The following is a 16,978-nucleotide window of genomic DNA, read 5'->3' on the forward strand; positions in this document are numbered from 1 at the left end:
GTGATGAGTATCACTTTATTTTTGAGTGCGCAAGTCTTGAGCAGTTATAAATGTAGATCCAGGTATTATAGAACACATCCTTGAAATTCTATCAATTATTTATTTCCAAAGTTCAGTGAATGACACTAAAATCTGGCTATTTTTTTCTGAAGCCTTACAATATGTTCATCCAAACCTAAACTAGTCTTAATGTATGATTAAACTGCTGATGGATATGAGGCTTGTAGCAGTCTTTACCCATATTAGAGTTTTGTAAATATGTTCGATTTATATACGAGTATTTGTTAAAAAAATGTTTAGAAACTATACTCGCCATATATACCCTCTTGAATTTGAACTTGGGATAACAACATCTAAATTATCTTATCTGATTTCTTGAATTAAAATTATGTTAACAGTCGACGTCGTCTTCGGCGGTGCTCGACTATTTCCAGACGACCTTCGCACACACTTCGACCGTATAAAGGAGAGTCGACTGTCGACTAGTTAGGGCAGACCACTCGCTCGCGCGGTATCGGTTTGTGTGGGAGGGGAAGAATGTCTGTAGGAAAATGAAAAGATAGTAGTGTATAAAAAGAGAGCTATTGCCAATAAGCGCTTTTCGTGAGCGATGAAGGGGCGGTTGGTGGTGGTGGTGGCTCGGGAGAAACGGGCAGGGAACGGACAACTCGTCCACAGATATGTGGACAAGTCGTCCAGGTTTTTTTTTTTTTTGTGATATGTAATTTTATCTGTTTGTTATACATTTTACCCACATTTATATATATTAGGCCATATAGTTAAGAGAAAATATGAGAAGAATTTTATATATTAGGCCATATAATTAAGGAAAAATTTGACAAGAATAATACACTTTAGTATGTTATCACTTTATTACATATCACAATGAATCACATGAAATACATATCACAGATACTATATTTACATTTAAATAAAACTAAATACCTATCACAATAATGCTGTGGAACAGATGTGGGATTGTCCTCCTCGGAGATTTAGCTGATGCCACGGAGGAACTCAGGATTTGCACGCGCATCGTAATTCTGACGTACATAAGGACAATGCCATATTTGTTCCGGAAACTACTTTCGGTGTCACAATATTTTTATTTTCAACTTAACAACAAATCCACTTAAATTTTTCAAATCTACAATTAGATAAAATTATCCTGGTGATTTTATATGTAAAGAACCCGTAAATACATAATAAAATAGCCGCACTAGTCTGCACTAAATCATGTGTGGGGAAGTGATTCACTCACTTCAAGAAAGGGATCCTCATCTGAACTTCCTCATCGATCGAAACACCGCTCAGGCTAAGTTCCACCCTTTACTACTGAGTAAAGATGCCACATGTTTGCTGCCATACATAATAAATAGGGCGCCTTGATAACGAATAGGTCGTCTAATAGTGCCTACACACAGATAATTCAAAGAGGTCTCTTGAAATCACTTAAATGAAGGATAAGGAGTCGCAATTGATATGGCCTCGAGAAACGCCTGATGTCCCCGAAATGTCTCTCTTTTACCGGGCGATGAAAACTAATGAGATTGATACCTCTTTACATTGTTTACTTCCTTTGTATCAACGGCTTCTTTCATTCTCTGCTTGAGTCTTTATTTACCCTATCACTATCACACACACCTTTGGAACTCGAAATACCCTTGAGGAAAGTAAGTAGCATGTAGAACCGGCCTGATTTTTAAGACGCGTTTCCAACGTACACCAATACACCAAAAGTAGGTAGGTAAAATTAAGTATTATACAGACAACTTTTCTCATCTCGATTTCTCCTCTACTGACAGGTTTCTCAAAAGTTACGCCTTCATGACCAACAGCGAGAGCGAGCAAATCGTGGTGTCGGAGTTCGGAACCAAGGGATGTTCTGCGGCAAAAAGCAAGCTCGCCAAGTAAGTCCATTTTCATTAGCTACTGAATTTTATTTTATACGATATGCAAATGCACTTGTATATATATATATATATATATATATATATATATATATATATATATATATATATATATATATATATATATATATATATATATATATATATATATGGGAAAGGTGGAGGGGATAACACGAGTCTTTATCTGAATATAGAGTTTATTCCTGACCAGTTTCGCTTTTGTAAACGAAATCGGTCAAGAATAAACTCAATATTCAGATAAAGACTCGTGTTTCCCCCTCCACCTTTCCCATAATTTGTCCCAATGTCTATACATATATATATATATATATATATATGTGTGTGTGTGTGTGTGTGTGTGTGTGTGTGTGTAATTGTGTGTGCGTGTATTTACTTTATTGTATTTTACGGGAAGAGAGATATGGTCGTAGTAACCCGTATTTGTATCTTTCAGCATCAAGTTCGTTCTTAAATTCTAAATTCTTGTATAGATTTTGGACTCACTGTATACTCATCCAATTTATTCCAGATATGAGTGTGTGTGTATTTTACCTAGTTCTTTGTATCTCGCAATGTCTAATTTCCTCTTAAATTCGTGTATGGTTTTTGTAAACACTATTGTTTCGTCTATTTTGTTCCATACATCTACCACTCTGTTAGGAAAGCTGTTCTTCATCTATTACTGTCCTTTCTTCCAATTGTATTTCTTCATTGGAGAATTTTTCCCACCTCTCTTTAAGAAAAAAATTCCTAAGTTTCTCAAAGTACGTTTTCTATACGTCAGTCTTCCTTTCCTGCATTTCTCATTTTCTTTATATATATATGTATATAAAAGAGGACAGGGGAGTCATATGAGATGTACAAAGAAAAGAAAAGAGAAGTAAAGCAAAAGGTAAAGGAGGCAAAGAGGAGAGCAGATGTGAAATGGGGTAGGAGTATGACAGAAAATTTTGAAAGTAATAAAAAGATGTTTTGGAAAGAAATTAAGAGAGGAAGAGGAGGCGAATCAAGTAGGGAAGAAAAGGTAAAAGGTACAGATGGAGAGTTGATAATGGAAGAGATGGCAGTGAGGGGAAGATGGGCAGAATATTTTAGGGAGTTGCTGAATGTGAAGGAGGATAGGGAAGGAAAGATAGCTGCAGTGGGAAATGCGAAGAAAATGAGAGTGATGAGTGAGGAGAATGGAGGAGAAATAAGGAAGGATGAGGTGAAGGCAGCTGTAAAGATGATGAAAGCAGGTAAGGCACCTGGTCTGGATGGATGCCATGCAGAATGTCTGAAAAAGGGAGGTTCAGTGATGGTGGACTGGTTAGTGAGGTTATTTAATGTTTGCTGGAGAGAGGGTAGAGTACCGGAGGACTGGAGTAGTGCCTGTATAGTTCCTCTTTACAAGGGAAAAGGGGACAAGTGTGAATGTAGTAATTTCAGAGGGATTAGCCTGTTGAGTGTAGTAGGGAAGGCTTATGGGAGGATCTTAATTGAGAGGATTAGGAGAGGAACAGAGGGAGTAATTGGTGAGGAACAGTGTGGATTTAGGACGGGTAGAGGTTGTGTAGATCAGATCTTTGTGGTAAGACAGATATGTGAGAAAGCTATAGGAAAGGGGAAGGATGTTTTTTGGGCTTTCATGGATCTGGAAAAGGCTTATGATAGGGTAGACAGAAAGGCACTGTGGGAGGTTATGCAGATTTATGGGATAGGAGGAAAGCTTTTGGGAACTGTCAAGAGTTTTTATGAGAGTAGTAGAGCATGTGTCAGGATTAGAAATGGAGAGAGTGAGTGGTTTGAAGTAAAGGTGGGACTTCGTCAAGGATGCGTTATGTCGCCCTGGCTGTTCAACTTATACATGGATGGGGTGGTGCGAGAGGTGAATGCTAGGGTAGTGAGTCAGGGATTGGAGATGGTTAAAGAAAATGGAGAAAAGTGGGAGGTGAGCCAGCTGTTGTTTGCGGACGACACTGCGCTTGTGGCAGGGTCAGAGGAGGGATTGAGGAAGCTGGTGGCAGAGTTTGGGAGAGTATGTGATAGAAGAAAGCTAAAGATAAATGTGGGTAAAAGTAAGGTGATGAGATGTACAAGGGGTGAAAGTGGCAGTAGACTGGAAGTGAACATTAAGGGAGAGCGACTGGAGGAAGTGGATAGTTTTAGATACTTGGGTGCAAGTGTAGCAGGAAAAGGTGGAGTGAAGGTGGAGGTAGAATGTAGATTGAGAGAAGCGAGTAAATGCCTTGGTGGTTTAAAGAGTGTAATGAGGAATAGACATTTGGGAATGGATGCGAAGAGGAGACTGTATGAAGGAGTGATTGTGCCAACAGCACTGTATGGGGCAGAAACGTGGAACATAAGAGAAGAAGAGAGAAGGAGTTTGAATGTGTTTGAGATGAGGTGTCTGAGAAGTATGGTGGGGGTTACTAGGCTAGATAGAGTGAGAAATGAGGAGGTGAGGAGGAGAACAGGGGTGAAAAAGGATTTGGGAGATAGGGTCGATGAAAGAATATTAGGATGGTTTGGACACATGGAAAGAATGAGTGAAGAAAGACTAGTAAAAGAGGTATGGAAGGCAGATGTGGAGGGAGTGAACATGAGGGGACGTCCTAGGATGAGGTGGATGGATGGGGTGAAGGGGGCTTTGGGGAAGAGGGGAATGTCTGTTGAGGAAGGAAGGGAGAGGACGGAAGACAGAGGTGAGTGGAGAATGGTTGTATATGGATGATGTTGTGACTGCATGAGGAGGAATGGGCGGGGAAGTGGGGGGTGGGGTAGTATGTGTGAGTAATTTTTGACGCAGCCCGAAGGGATTTCTCCCCGTCCTCGCCTTATATGCAAAGGGGGACGGAGAGGGGGGGTCGCCGATTAAATGAAGCGGCCTCGCTGTGGATGTACTGTGTCTTGCGACACTGCTTCTGACCCAGGGCGGTGGGCAGGGTGCAGGGATGACCCGTCATCCAGGAGGTGCTCAGATGAGAGGAAGGGTGGGAGGGGTGTGGAGTGTATTTAGGGATGAAATGGGTGGGAGTGTTTTTGTGCCTTTCCCTTTTTGGCTACCTCCCTTGGAAGGGGGAAAAAGCCTTGGTATATGTATGTATGTATATATATATATATATATATATATATATATATATATATATATATATATATATATTTCCTCGTTTATTTCTAACTCGTGTAGTATGTAGTCACTCTTCCCAATTGGTGTCTTGTATTCAATTTTATCCACAATTTCAGATTCTGACGTGAATAAAAAATCTAGTTTCGACGGCTCTTCATTATTTCTAAATCTAGTGTTTTCTTTTGCCCATTGTGTCATTGTATGTGCTATGGTCATATAATACGTTTCCTCATAAATCCTTTCCACTGTCATCTCTTCCCAACAGATTTCTTTGCAGTTAAAATTTCCCATAAGTACCACATTTCCTCCATCTTTCATCACCTCATTTAATGAAAGCCTTGCATCTTCCAACATTTTAGAATAATCACTCTTTCTTAGGGGCACATTAATCACCACAAACGTTCTACTTTTCCTGTCACTATCTTCAACTCTTATTGTGATCACCCTGTTCTCTCCATTTATGATTTTCATCACATTTATTTTTTTTTCTTAGCCAAGAACATGACTCCACCGCTTTGTTTCTCCTCTCTATCTATAAACCAGTGATTATATTACGCATGTCCAATACTGTTTGGTAATAGTAGACCCCTTAATTTTGTCTTCACAATTCCCATTATGTCTGGTTTTTCTCCTGACAGGTAATCATCTAATAAATTTAATCCTGAGATTAATCTGTCTATATTAACATAAGTAATTTTTAATTTTCTGCTCTCTCCATCTCATTCTATTCCTTTTGTTTCTTTTTCTTGAATGTACATTTTTTTCAGTCTCATGTCTAAAACTCTCCAATATAACTTTGTTTTCTCGGTCTCAGTTCTTTTCTAGTTTTTTTTGTTTTTTTTTTTTGTTTTTTTTTTGTTTTTTGTTTTTTAGCTTCGCTTCTTAATATCTTTTCTTTCTTTTTCCTCATAATTCATGTCTCTTTTTACCCATATACTTTTATAGTGTTCACTTTTTGTTAAATTTCCTGTTTTTGCTAATATTTCTTCCGCTGCCATTTGTGCCTTATTTTGATCTTTAGGGGTCGATTTCTTCTGCATATTTTCCTATTCTGTGCTTTTCCTCTATTTCTTACTCTTCGTCCTGTACTACTTTTAGAGCTTTTCTTGCCAAACCTTTCTCCTCTTTATCTCTCAGGGACCAATTATGGTTATATTTTTCCTTTAGACCATATACTACTACACACTTCTTTTTGTCCACTGTATATCTTACCAGATTTTCTTATTCTTTAATTACCTGAATGTCTGCATCTTTGCCATTCTCCTGCATTTCTTGATGAACAATTTCTTTAAAAATCAACATAAATTTTTTTGTCATCCATTCTTTCTTGAGCTGTTGTAAATCACCCTCTCCTATATTTCTTTCCTTATTCTCGGTCATTGCTTTTGTTCATTTACCTCTTTCTTTATGGTCGAACTATTAATGGTATAATTATTTTTCAACCTCTCATTTTCACATTTTAACTCGACCAGTTCTCTTTTTAATGCACTTACCTCCTTGTTTATTTCAGCTTTTCATTTCTTTAAGTCACTCACTTCCTTATCTATTTCATGATTCGCTTTCTTTAGATCGTTAGTCTCTTGCTTCTATGATTCCTTCATAAATCTCATCTCTCTAATTTCACAAATAAGTCTTTTCTCGTACCCAGTAAACCCAACGAATGGCCCTTCTTCGCCACTATCTAAAAAATATTTTTGTACCTAATGGCGATCTAAAGCTCATGTTTACATTTTATTTTGCTATTATGCCGGTAGATGGCTCTGGGTTTGTTTACGTTTCGCTTCGTTGCTTTGCCACGAGGGGACTTTTCTGGCCTGTTTTCATTATCTTTCAAAATGGAATACTCATTATTTGCACTGTAATTAAAACATCTCGGGCATCCACGAGCATTCCCCTTCCCTTTTAACACAACCTAAGTATCCTGCTATGGCTGAACGGTTGAGACGTTCCGCTTTTAATGTGCTTCTCGGGAGCTCTATTTTTACGTGTTGTTAGTCTGAACATTTGTGTGTGTGTGTGTACACACACACACACACACACACACACACACACACACACACACACACACACACACACACACACACACACACATATATATATATATATATATATATATATATATATATATATATATATATATGTATATATTGCAGAAAAAACCCCACTGGGAAATAAGAAACTTAGGTCGAACGTTTTCGTCTATTTAAGGCATTATCAAGGAATACACAGTTACAGAGACCTAGGTGGATATATATACATAAAGTAGTAGACAAGCTAGGAAACATGGGAAGGACACACAAGATGCTTCATAACCAGGTTGAGAAGCGTTTACTTTTAAGGACATTTGGTCATATGACGTTAAATCACCCCGGCCTGGTAACACTTGTAGCATTTTTTACAATTTTCTTAATAGTAAAATCATCAAATTTATATAAACCTAAACTTAAATTAATATCTTTATCGAAGGTATGCTTAATGTGACTGGATTTGATAACGGTTCTTTCTAATAAAGATCTATAAGAAATCATCTCATAAGAATTAGCCCAGTCAATAGGATATTGAAAGGTACCGCTGCTTTGCTGCAAATTGACGCTTGATATGCGTTTCGTTTGTCACTAATCCATGCATTTATTTATTTTTTCTATATCACGAATAATGCTTCCTTTTTTTACGAGCCCTGGTTGATTGCGTATTTTACACAAGCTATAAATATTTCTGCTTTTCTTTAAGAATTGTGCAGACCGTTCACGAGTCCAGAGGAATTTTGTTATAAATATTTTTCACAGCTGCACCACGATCGTGCATTTTAACAATTCCATATCTCATTTCCAAAGTGATAATATTCGTTTTTTTTTTTTATTCAAGTTAATGTCTGTTGAACACTTTAATTTAGAGATGTTGGCAGGGTTTAAATTTTCCACAAAATAATATGTTGCATCCACTTTCAACAATGAACGCGTGTAAACTGAGACTTCGTGGCAATAAACATCTGTTACTAAGTATTTCAGCGGCTTTGACCCATCGTTTTTCGCTCATATTTCCGAAATAATCATTCACATCAGCATGGTATATTAGCACAGCCTAATTCACACCCGGCCATAATTTTTGACGTTATAGTGTATTCACAAGTGTATTTAATTACGGTGTTTACTCTTGATATTGTGTGTGTCGTAGCCGACACCCGTGAAGTAAATCGAACAAGTGAAGTTGGGATACACGAGGTAGTTTGTGATGACGTCACGACTTCACCTGTTCGATTTACTTCACGGGTGTCGGCTACGACACACTTAATATCAAGAGTAAACGCCGTAATTAAATACACTTGTAAATGCACTCTAACGTCAAAAATTATGGCCGGGTGTGAATTAGGCTGTGCTAATATATCATACTGATGTGAATGGTTATTTCGGAAATATGAGCGAAAAACGATGGGTCAAAGCCGCTGAAATACGTAGTAGACGCATCAAAACGTTTCGCGCGTCGTCACACAATTTGACTGCAACATTTTTATTTTTATATTATAAAACAAAACTCACAAACCCGGAGTCTCGAAAAAGCCGGTCCTCGTAAAATGAGGTATTTCTATGAAAATATTGTTCATAATTAGTTAAGAGGTTATGGCATTTTAATCTCATCTCCTTGCTGTATATGATTTCTGGTGAAATTGACTTTTGTGCCACCTTCTTAGATATATTTGACGGAACCCTATATATTCATAGGGTACCCAATGGTCCCCGCTATCATTATGACGGTATCTCCAAATATCTGGTGTATTCCCTTGATCGTTATCAAGGCCGTGACAGATAGCAGTGGCCCCTGGAACTTAAACCTAATTGTAGTGAATACGAAAGGAGCAGTGCTTGTCGGGTACCATTTCCTACTCTCGTTATTATCATATCTAGCCTCAAATTTATGTTCAGTTCCAACTTGGTTCATATTCTTAATTTCCAATTGTCATATTTAGATTTGAATACATGTATTGAGATAGTCAGTGATACTGGGCTATAGTTAGTTGTCTCTTTACTAAATCTTTGTGAATTTGTGACCACTGTGTCTTTTCCAATCGTGCAGCATTATCCATTCTTTTAATGAAAATACAATAAAAATGTGAATATTGCCTGCCAGTTGTTCCCTAATTCTTTAAATATTCAGTTTGAGATCACATCATATCCTGAAACTTTTAGTCCCATCGAATGACAAAGATGTACGGACAACTTTTTATTTTCTCTTTTGTAATGTCATTTATTTTCACGAAAACCGTGTTTAAAACTAATATCTTATCTCGAAATTACTATTTGAGGGACTTTTGACCAAAATATTCATCTTCTAATCTGCATTCGGAAACACGGAATTCATTGGTACTGGGTACTCTGGCCTGAGCGATCGCTCCACCTAACGATAATTCTCTTTTCTCTGCCAGATGGGATGACGATGTTGTTCATTAAAGTCTTCTCTCTCACACACTATCTAATCCTATCCACTATTTCTACATTTGTCTATTTCCTAAGTTTGCACCCTTTTTCACTTCCCTCCCTCCCAGCTTTCACTCCATACGCTCACAAAAAATTGATTCGCCGCAAGCTCACTCTCCTCTCGATACCACGCCCGTGGTTCTACGAGTGACCTTTGCTCTCGTGTCGGGAGTGCCAACTTCACACACACGACATAACGCAGTCACACCACAGGTATATAGCATCCAATGATGTCATGAGTTGTGCATCAATCCAAGCGTCCTGTAGCAAAACCGACATTATTTAGCAATATTGAGAGTTTTTCATTGTCTTTTGAGAGTAGTCTCGATGTCCTAAACATCTTTGACAACAGCCAAGATATATGGATAGACGGCATAGTTGTGGGCTATTCATTTGTACCTAAATATCTACCTGAAGAAGTTTTCATAATGGTGTAGCATTCATGCTTACCTGTGTGCATGTTGGTTCTTCAGTGCTGTCTTTGAGCATAAAAACAACAACAACAACAACAACCGAGGGTAATATACGTGACGAATTCAACATCTTTGCCGTGTGCACAATCCTGCAGCACATTCACACTACACCTCCTCGATACCACAAAGTTTATAAACAATGTCTTCTACAACGTAATACAAATATTTTTCATCTTAGCCCGTGTGCCAATAAAAATATTAATTATGGCGATTTGTTGATTATTCTTTACACAAGTTTAATATATAATTTTAGATTGTTTACACACTGTATGAAAAGAAAACTTCACTACGAGTATCGCTAAGAACATTCTAATCCATTCCAAAAAATGACAAGTGTTTTATACATTTATTTCTATACTGCACGCTCTTATTTAGCCAGCTATTAAACTGTGATAATAGTGAATATATAAAACTGAAATTAAATTCCACCATAGGTCTAATAAAAAATACTGTTTTATATATTGTTTAGTCAGTATTGTTTCTCTGAATTCAGAAAACAAATATTTCTGCAGTTTAAAAAATTAGAAAGTTAAACTTTGTGTCCGCCTGTGCGAGAACATGGTTTTATGTAACTTGAATTATAAAATTATCAGTTATGTTAGAAACCTTGGCAACACCCTCTCTTCCAAATTAACCTATCTTCTATCTTATTTTGTTTTATTTACCCTTTCCTTGTATTTCTTCTATGTATTTCTATTCACTTATCTTTTTTCCTGTTTTTATTTTTCTAAGCTTATCTGATAAATTTAATCTAAATTTCCAAAAACAGTATCTCTTATCACTTGTTTTGCATATGCTTAAAAGAAAGGCCATTCAGTATTATTGTAAAAGCATCTAGCCCTTTCATTTAGCTCCCCATGTATGCTCCGTACCAGAACAATTATTGTTACTGGGCAGTTGTTGTAAGCCTTCTTCTCCTATCCTTTTATCTGAGTTCTATATGTTATTGATATACTATTATTCTTAGCCTATTTTCTCTCATTCTTTTCATCTTCATCGCGTATTTCCCCCCCATTAGTTCTTTCTTCATTTTCATAATTCCTGAATTTTATATCAAATAGACTGTGGCACTCGACACGATCACCATTCATCTACCGTAATGACAATGCATGAAGAATACAACTGGGGATGTCACAAAGGAGTAGATGGCACTAAGGTTAGGTTTTGGGAGAATGTCTGAGGTAGACAACATTTTGGTGATAGGATCAGTAATTTCAAATTACAATGAATAAAAAATTACAGGTTTTGTGTAATTTATTTAGCTTTGGGAAGTACTAAAAACTAGTTCCGGTAAAATTGGATACCTCTTATTTACAAAAAAAAAAAAAAAAAAAAAAAAAAAAAAATTACCCTTTAAGCACTTTCCTCACTTTCACCTTTAATCTTCTAAACCCAAATTCTTGTTCACCTTCCCTAAAAAAATGGTTTCTTTTGTGAAGACAAATTGTAAACTTTCTTTTATTATCTATGTTTGAGCTGAGACCTCCTCAAAGACCTTATCACCCACTATCAGTGATTACTTCTCTGTCTCTTAATTTACCATGATGTGTAAAACAGTTTCGGTTCATATCTGCAATTATGTACAACACCCTTTTCAAAATTCCTTCCCTCTTCTCTGCAGATTCTTGTATAATCGTGTGTAGCTTGTGGAAATGAAATAATTTTTGCCATCATCCAAAACAAGTTGTGAATAAACAAATAATAAATAAATAAACACACAAAAAAAGGAAAATGACATGTCATTATTCAGGTTTATAAGTCTAATTATTGTAAATGCTATCTTTATTGCTTCATCCCTTCCTCCGTTTTCCCCAAGCTATATCATTGTTTTTCTGCCCGATACCTTTTGTTGAACCAATCTTGTTTTTACCTCTTCATTCCACTAATCTTTGGCCCATATTCATTCATTATTCCTGTGATATTCATGAATTCCTTCCAGTCTGATTCTTCAAAGAATGTCTTCATGCCTGATTTATCTGCCTTCCCAAAATTGAGTCTCCCTTGCCTTTGTGATTTATTCCTTAGCTCTTCCCTCATCTGCCAGGTGAAATTGTCATGTCGTTACTTTTGACCTATAGGTCAAAGGTAGTTACTTTGGTAACATCTAATCTTATTAGAATTTCATTACCCATTGGGCCATTGCGTTTTCCATTGCTATATTTTACAGGGTATTTCCTAGGAATCTGCCTTGCCACTTGCTTCCCACTCTTCTCAGTTGACCTCAATGCAATTAAAATCTCCTATAAGGATTACATTGTTAATTTGTTCAATAGTTTTCTTTAGATCAGTGGTTCTTAACCTTTTTTGGCAGCGACCCAAAATTTTGCACAAATCAAGCATCGCGACCCAAGCCTACATAGATATACGAATTGTTTTTATAAGTAATATGATTATGCTTTTAAAAGCGGGTTTTATTTATTTTTTATTTAATCATGGTCTGCTTAGAATCCTAAAACTAGGCATCATGTATTTTAATTATTACAGTATATAATTATAATAAATTTATAGTGGGAAAATAATTATTTTCTGCAAACCCTTAGCGACCCAATAAAATGGCTTGGCGACCCAAATTTGGGTCGCGACCCAGGGGTTAAGAACCACTGCTTTAGAAGGAGAGTTGTGGCCACTGATATTTATTGTTATTCAGGTTCATTCCAAGTTTTTGCCTACTTTGTATTTCTAGTTACTCAGGTGAATTGCTTCAGCTTTACCTTCACTCAGATTTGCATCTTCTACCTTTATGCCATTTCTCACAACAACGATTACCCCCACTACCCCTTTTATCCTGTCTCTTCTCCAGGTTATGCATCTGTCATTTCCCAGCTGTAGGTCAACGTTTTGGGGGGATTTTGGTCTCTAATGAGCACAAAATATCAGGCTCATTTACACACAAGTAATCATTTATCTCTGATTTGAGTGATAGTAATGTAGGTTGTAAGTTACCTACATTGGGAATTGGTGGTGAAATAAACTCGGGTGGAGTTGTTGGCTTTAATGTGCCAGGCTTAGTTCTGTCTACAATATACACGGCAAGCTCCGATCAAAACTCGGAGGGTTGCCAGAAACATATTCTATCTACATTTGTACAAGGGTTGCCAAACATGGAAATAGTAGGCTGTTGCCATATGAGTTATAAGGAAATTTGGAAGGTTGGGTCCGACGCGGAGAGGCGCCGGCCGAGATCCTTTGTGAGAGCGTAGGTGGTTGACCCGAGATGCAGGGAGGCAATTGTTCAAAGTAGAGGGCTAGACCTGAGATGCAGAGAATCTATTGTCGCTGAAGGGCGTCGTCAGGAAGGTCAGTGAACTAGGTCACTTGGAAACAATGAACCGTCCCTTGGGAGATGCTCGCCGTCGTCGAGAGTACCAAGTTGCAGTCTATGTGTGCGTGCGCGCGTGTACATGCTAGGCATTGCAGGGAGATGGCAGCTACGTTGAATATCGAGAAGATAGAATAAATAATCTACATTAGGATACTACTTTTAGTTTTCTTGCAGTGTTTCCCATGCTGAAAGTACTTTCATGTGGGTCAGATTTTTGTCTCATTTTTCATACAAGACTTGTTCAATATGGGTGACCCTGGTGGAAGGTAAAAGTTTGAACACTGACAGGAAATATCCGAAACTTGTGGATAACAATATCATCATATCAGAAACACTTGAAAACTTGCAAGATATATTGAGTGATCTTAATAAGGATGTTTCAAAGCGAGTTTGAAGATGAGTGAGAGTAAAACCAAAGTAATGTCCTACTTGAAAGTTCATAGTAAAGCTATTAGATGAAAAGCATGGAAGACCAGACAAAAGTGTGGGAAGACTAGGCAGCGAAGTTTGCAGAGGAGATGTGGCAGAGGTTGGCATAGTCTTTAACTCATAGAAGTATTTGTGAAAGTCCATTAACATCAGCATTGGACTACAAATCGTTGATTTATTCATAGATTGAATCCACTAATATTTCTACATTAACAAATTTCAGTTAACATTTTGGTGGGAATCAAGTCGTTTCTGCTATAATCTAAAACAAGTTGTGATTAGAAAAAGGTTGATAGGCAGATAACTAAGTCATTCTTCAGGTTTATAATACTATTGTGAATAAACTAAGTATTGTATTTCTATTAGAGTATTAGAGTAAGCAAATGATATTCTGGGATTAGTGGTATGATAAATAGATTTTGGTATAGAATTTCTGTCAACAAACATCATTACTCTGTCTACATTTTCAATATATTTTGTTCCTGTATGGTATCTAAATCTTATCAGACATGTGGAATGGATAGAGCAACAAAGTGCTCAAGAAATGCAAAATAAAATAAATCAGTAAAAAAGTAATATCACTTGTGATATGTGAATATATTTTCCTGGAAAAATTAAGTTAAAACCTTTATGATCTTAAGATAAATCAGTAATGTTAAAGTTGCCAAACGTTTTCACACTGAACATCAGACCAGGTGGGAAACAATGGGCTTGAACAATCAGTGTACAAATTGAATCCACAAGTGGGTGAAATACCTTTGCCCAGTAAGCACCTCACTGGACCGAAGACATTAACTTAAACAAAGTTACTTTCCTTTGCAGGCTGGGAGACAAATTTGCATTTGACAAGATGTTTTCGGACAATGCCCCCGTCAGTCTGGTCAGGTATGGTGAAGACTACTACGCCACCACCGAGTCGCCCTTCGTGCACAAAATCGACCCAAGTACACTTGAAACCATTTCCAAGGTGAGTCTACTGTACTTTATCCTCCGGAAGGATGGTACATCTTCCTCGTTGACACAATTGACACTATAACTGTAGTAATTGTACTATGACCCCTACATACCTGGTAGGCACGAGATGTAGGTATTAAAATGGTTGTCACATATTTCTTCTCGTCACCGAAAAGGGGTAATGATAAGGTATTTTTACTATATGGTTTCTTTGTCTTTATGGTACAAAGTGCGCATAAGTATAAGTACAATAATTGTTTGGGTAGTGGACAAATGCGTACAGGACAAATGTATCATTAGGAAATTTCATAGTATTAACAAAAAAATCAGATTCCCTTGTACTGGGAATCTATTCTCCACAGCTTTCAAATATTTTATATATATAAGGTCACTATAGAAAAAATACACACACACACACACACACACACACACACACACTTTCAACGAACGGACGGCTTGAAGAACGTTCTGAAGAAAAGTGAAGATTGTGGATCCCAACGCAAAGAGAAGTGCCTTTTTGTATTTGCAGGGTGGGGGGAAATTGCTCGTGGGGTAGTGGGAAAGTAAGGAAAGAGGAGAGGGGGAGGGATTGCTGGGGAAATGGAAGGTAATGAGGAGGTGGAGGAAATGGCCCTGACGGGCCACCGTAAGGTAGACAAACGACCCCAAGACGAGTTGGATGATGACGACATGTCTAATAGGAATGTGAAGATTAGAGGTATAGATAGGAGCAATATAGCAGAAAGTGATGAGAATATTTTCAAGGGATTTAAAGAGGGTGGGGGGGACACAACCCCCCCCCCCCCGACTGACAAGACTAGAAGAGAAGGTCGATAAGGTGATCGAGGACTTGGAGAGTAGGTTAGGTCATATGAACACCATTTTACAAAGGGTTGAAAGATTGGAAGAACTGGAAAAGGCGAATAAAAACTTAACTGATGAAATAGAAGACCTAAAAAGACAGTTAAGAGAGGTAAAGGTGGAGAATGAGGAATTGAAGAAGAATAGTAAAGAAAACAGAGAAACGATAGCTAAAGAAAGTAAAAATTGGAAGAAAACCCAAGAAGGAAATAAGGTTTCATTCACTGACATAGTCAAACAGCAATTGAAAGAACATACTGAAGACTCAGTTATTAAAGTGATGAGACAAAAGGAGAATATAGTAAGGGATTTAGCAGACAAGAAGAAATGTATAATTATATTAGGAATGGAAGAGAAACACAACACAGATAGAACCACAAGAATCAAAGAGGAAAATGAAAAAGTAAGCCAATTACTAGAATCAGTTCAGGAAGATGAACCAGGAATTATGAAACAAATCGAAGAGAAATTTAGACTCGGAAAGTATAGCACAGACAAGACCAGACCAATTAAGATTAAATTCAAGTCACAAACAACGGCAGAGAATATCTTATCCAAAACAGGGAAACTAGCAACAAGTGAACAATACAAAAAGATATGGATAAAAAGAGAAATGAATAAAGAGGAAAGAGAGGAAGAAAAGCAGAAAAGACTGGAAGCTAAGACAAAAAACGAGAACAGAACGGAGTCAGAGAAAGAGAGATTCTATTGGAGAGTAGTGAACATGAAACTAAGGAAGTTCGACATACAAAAGAAAAACATAAGGGAAACAGAGAACACAATGGAAGTGGCAGAAAACTAAGAGTGTCTTACACAAATATAGATGGATTAATAACAGGATTGAATGAGCTGAATGATTATTTGAAAGAAAAAGAACCGGACATAATGGGAATTGTAGAAACAAAATTAAAAGGCCCACTACCACCCAACAGTGTAGGACATGATGCATACAATTATTGGATTAGAAACAGAGAGAAAAAGCAAGGGGGTGGAGTTATGTTCCTGACTAAGAAGGATATAAACGTGAAAGGTGTCATATATGGAAAGAATACAGTAGAGATGATTATGATAGAAGTGGAAGACAGAGATAAGAAGAGCAGAAAATTTGTGATCAATTATGTGCCTCCGAAAACAGCCTCATGGGAGGAGAGTGAATATAAAAGTATGTTAGAGGACACAAAGATAGCATTAACTAAAATAATGGAAGACGGAGGAAGAATAGTTATGATGGGCGACTTTAATTGCAAAGAAATCTGCTGGGAAGAAATGACAGTAAAGAGTGGTGATGACTCATGGGGAAATGCTCTACTTGAGATGATTACTGACCATTCAATGACACAATGGATACAAGAGAACACTAGGTATAGAAATGAAGAAGAACCATCGAGGCTAGACTTAATAATTACATCTGAACCTAGAATAGTGGACAAGATTGAATATAAAACACC

General features: G+C 37.2%; 1 protein-coding gene across 1 annotated transcript in view; it reads left to right on the forward strand.

Annotated features, from left to right (window-relative positions):
* Nucleotides 1-16,978, forward strand: part of LOC143037348 (carotenoid isomerooxygenase-like) — an 82,224-nt gene that overhangs the window by 30,356 nt on the left and 34,890 nt on the right. The window contains exons 3-4 of the mRNA XM_076205489.1: nt 1,806-1,910; nt 14,538-14,682. Of these exons, the coding sequence (XP_076061604.1) occupies nt 1,806-1,910; nt 14,538-14,682 (250 nt within the window). The remainder of the gene's footprint in view (nt 1-1,805; nt 1,911-14,537; nt 14,683-16,978) is intronic.

Source organism: Oratosquilla oratoria, chromosome 2 (genome assembly GCF_046742065.1).
Source record: "Oratosquilla oratoria isolate Oo_2021 chromosome 2, ASM4674206v1, whole genome shotgun sequence".
Taxonomy (NCBI): domain Eukaryota; kingdom Metazoa; phylum Arthropoda; class Malacostraca; order Stomatopoda; family Squillidae; genus Oratosquilla; species Oratosquilla oratoria.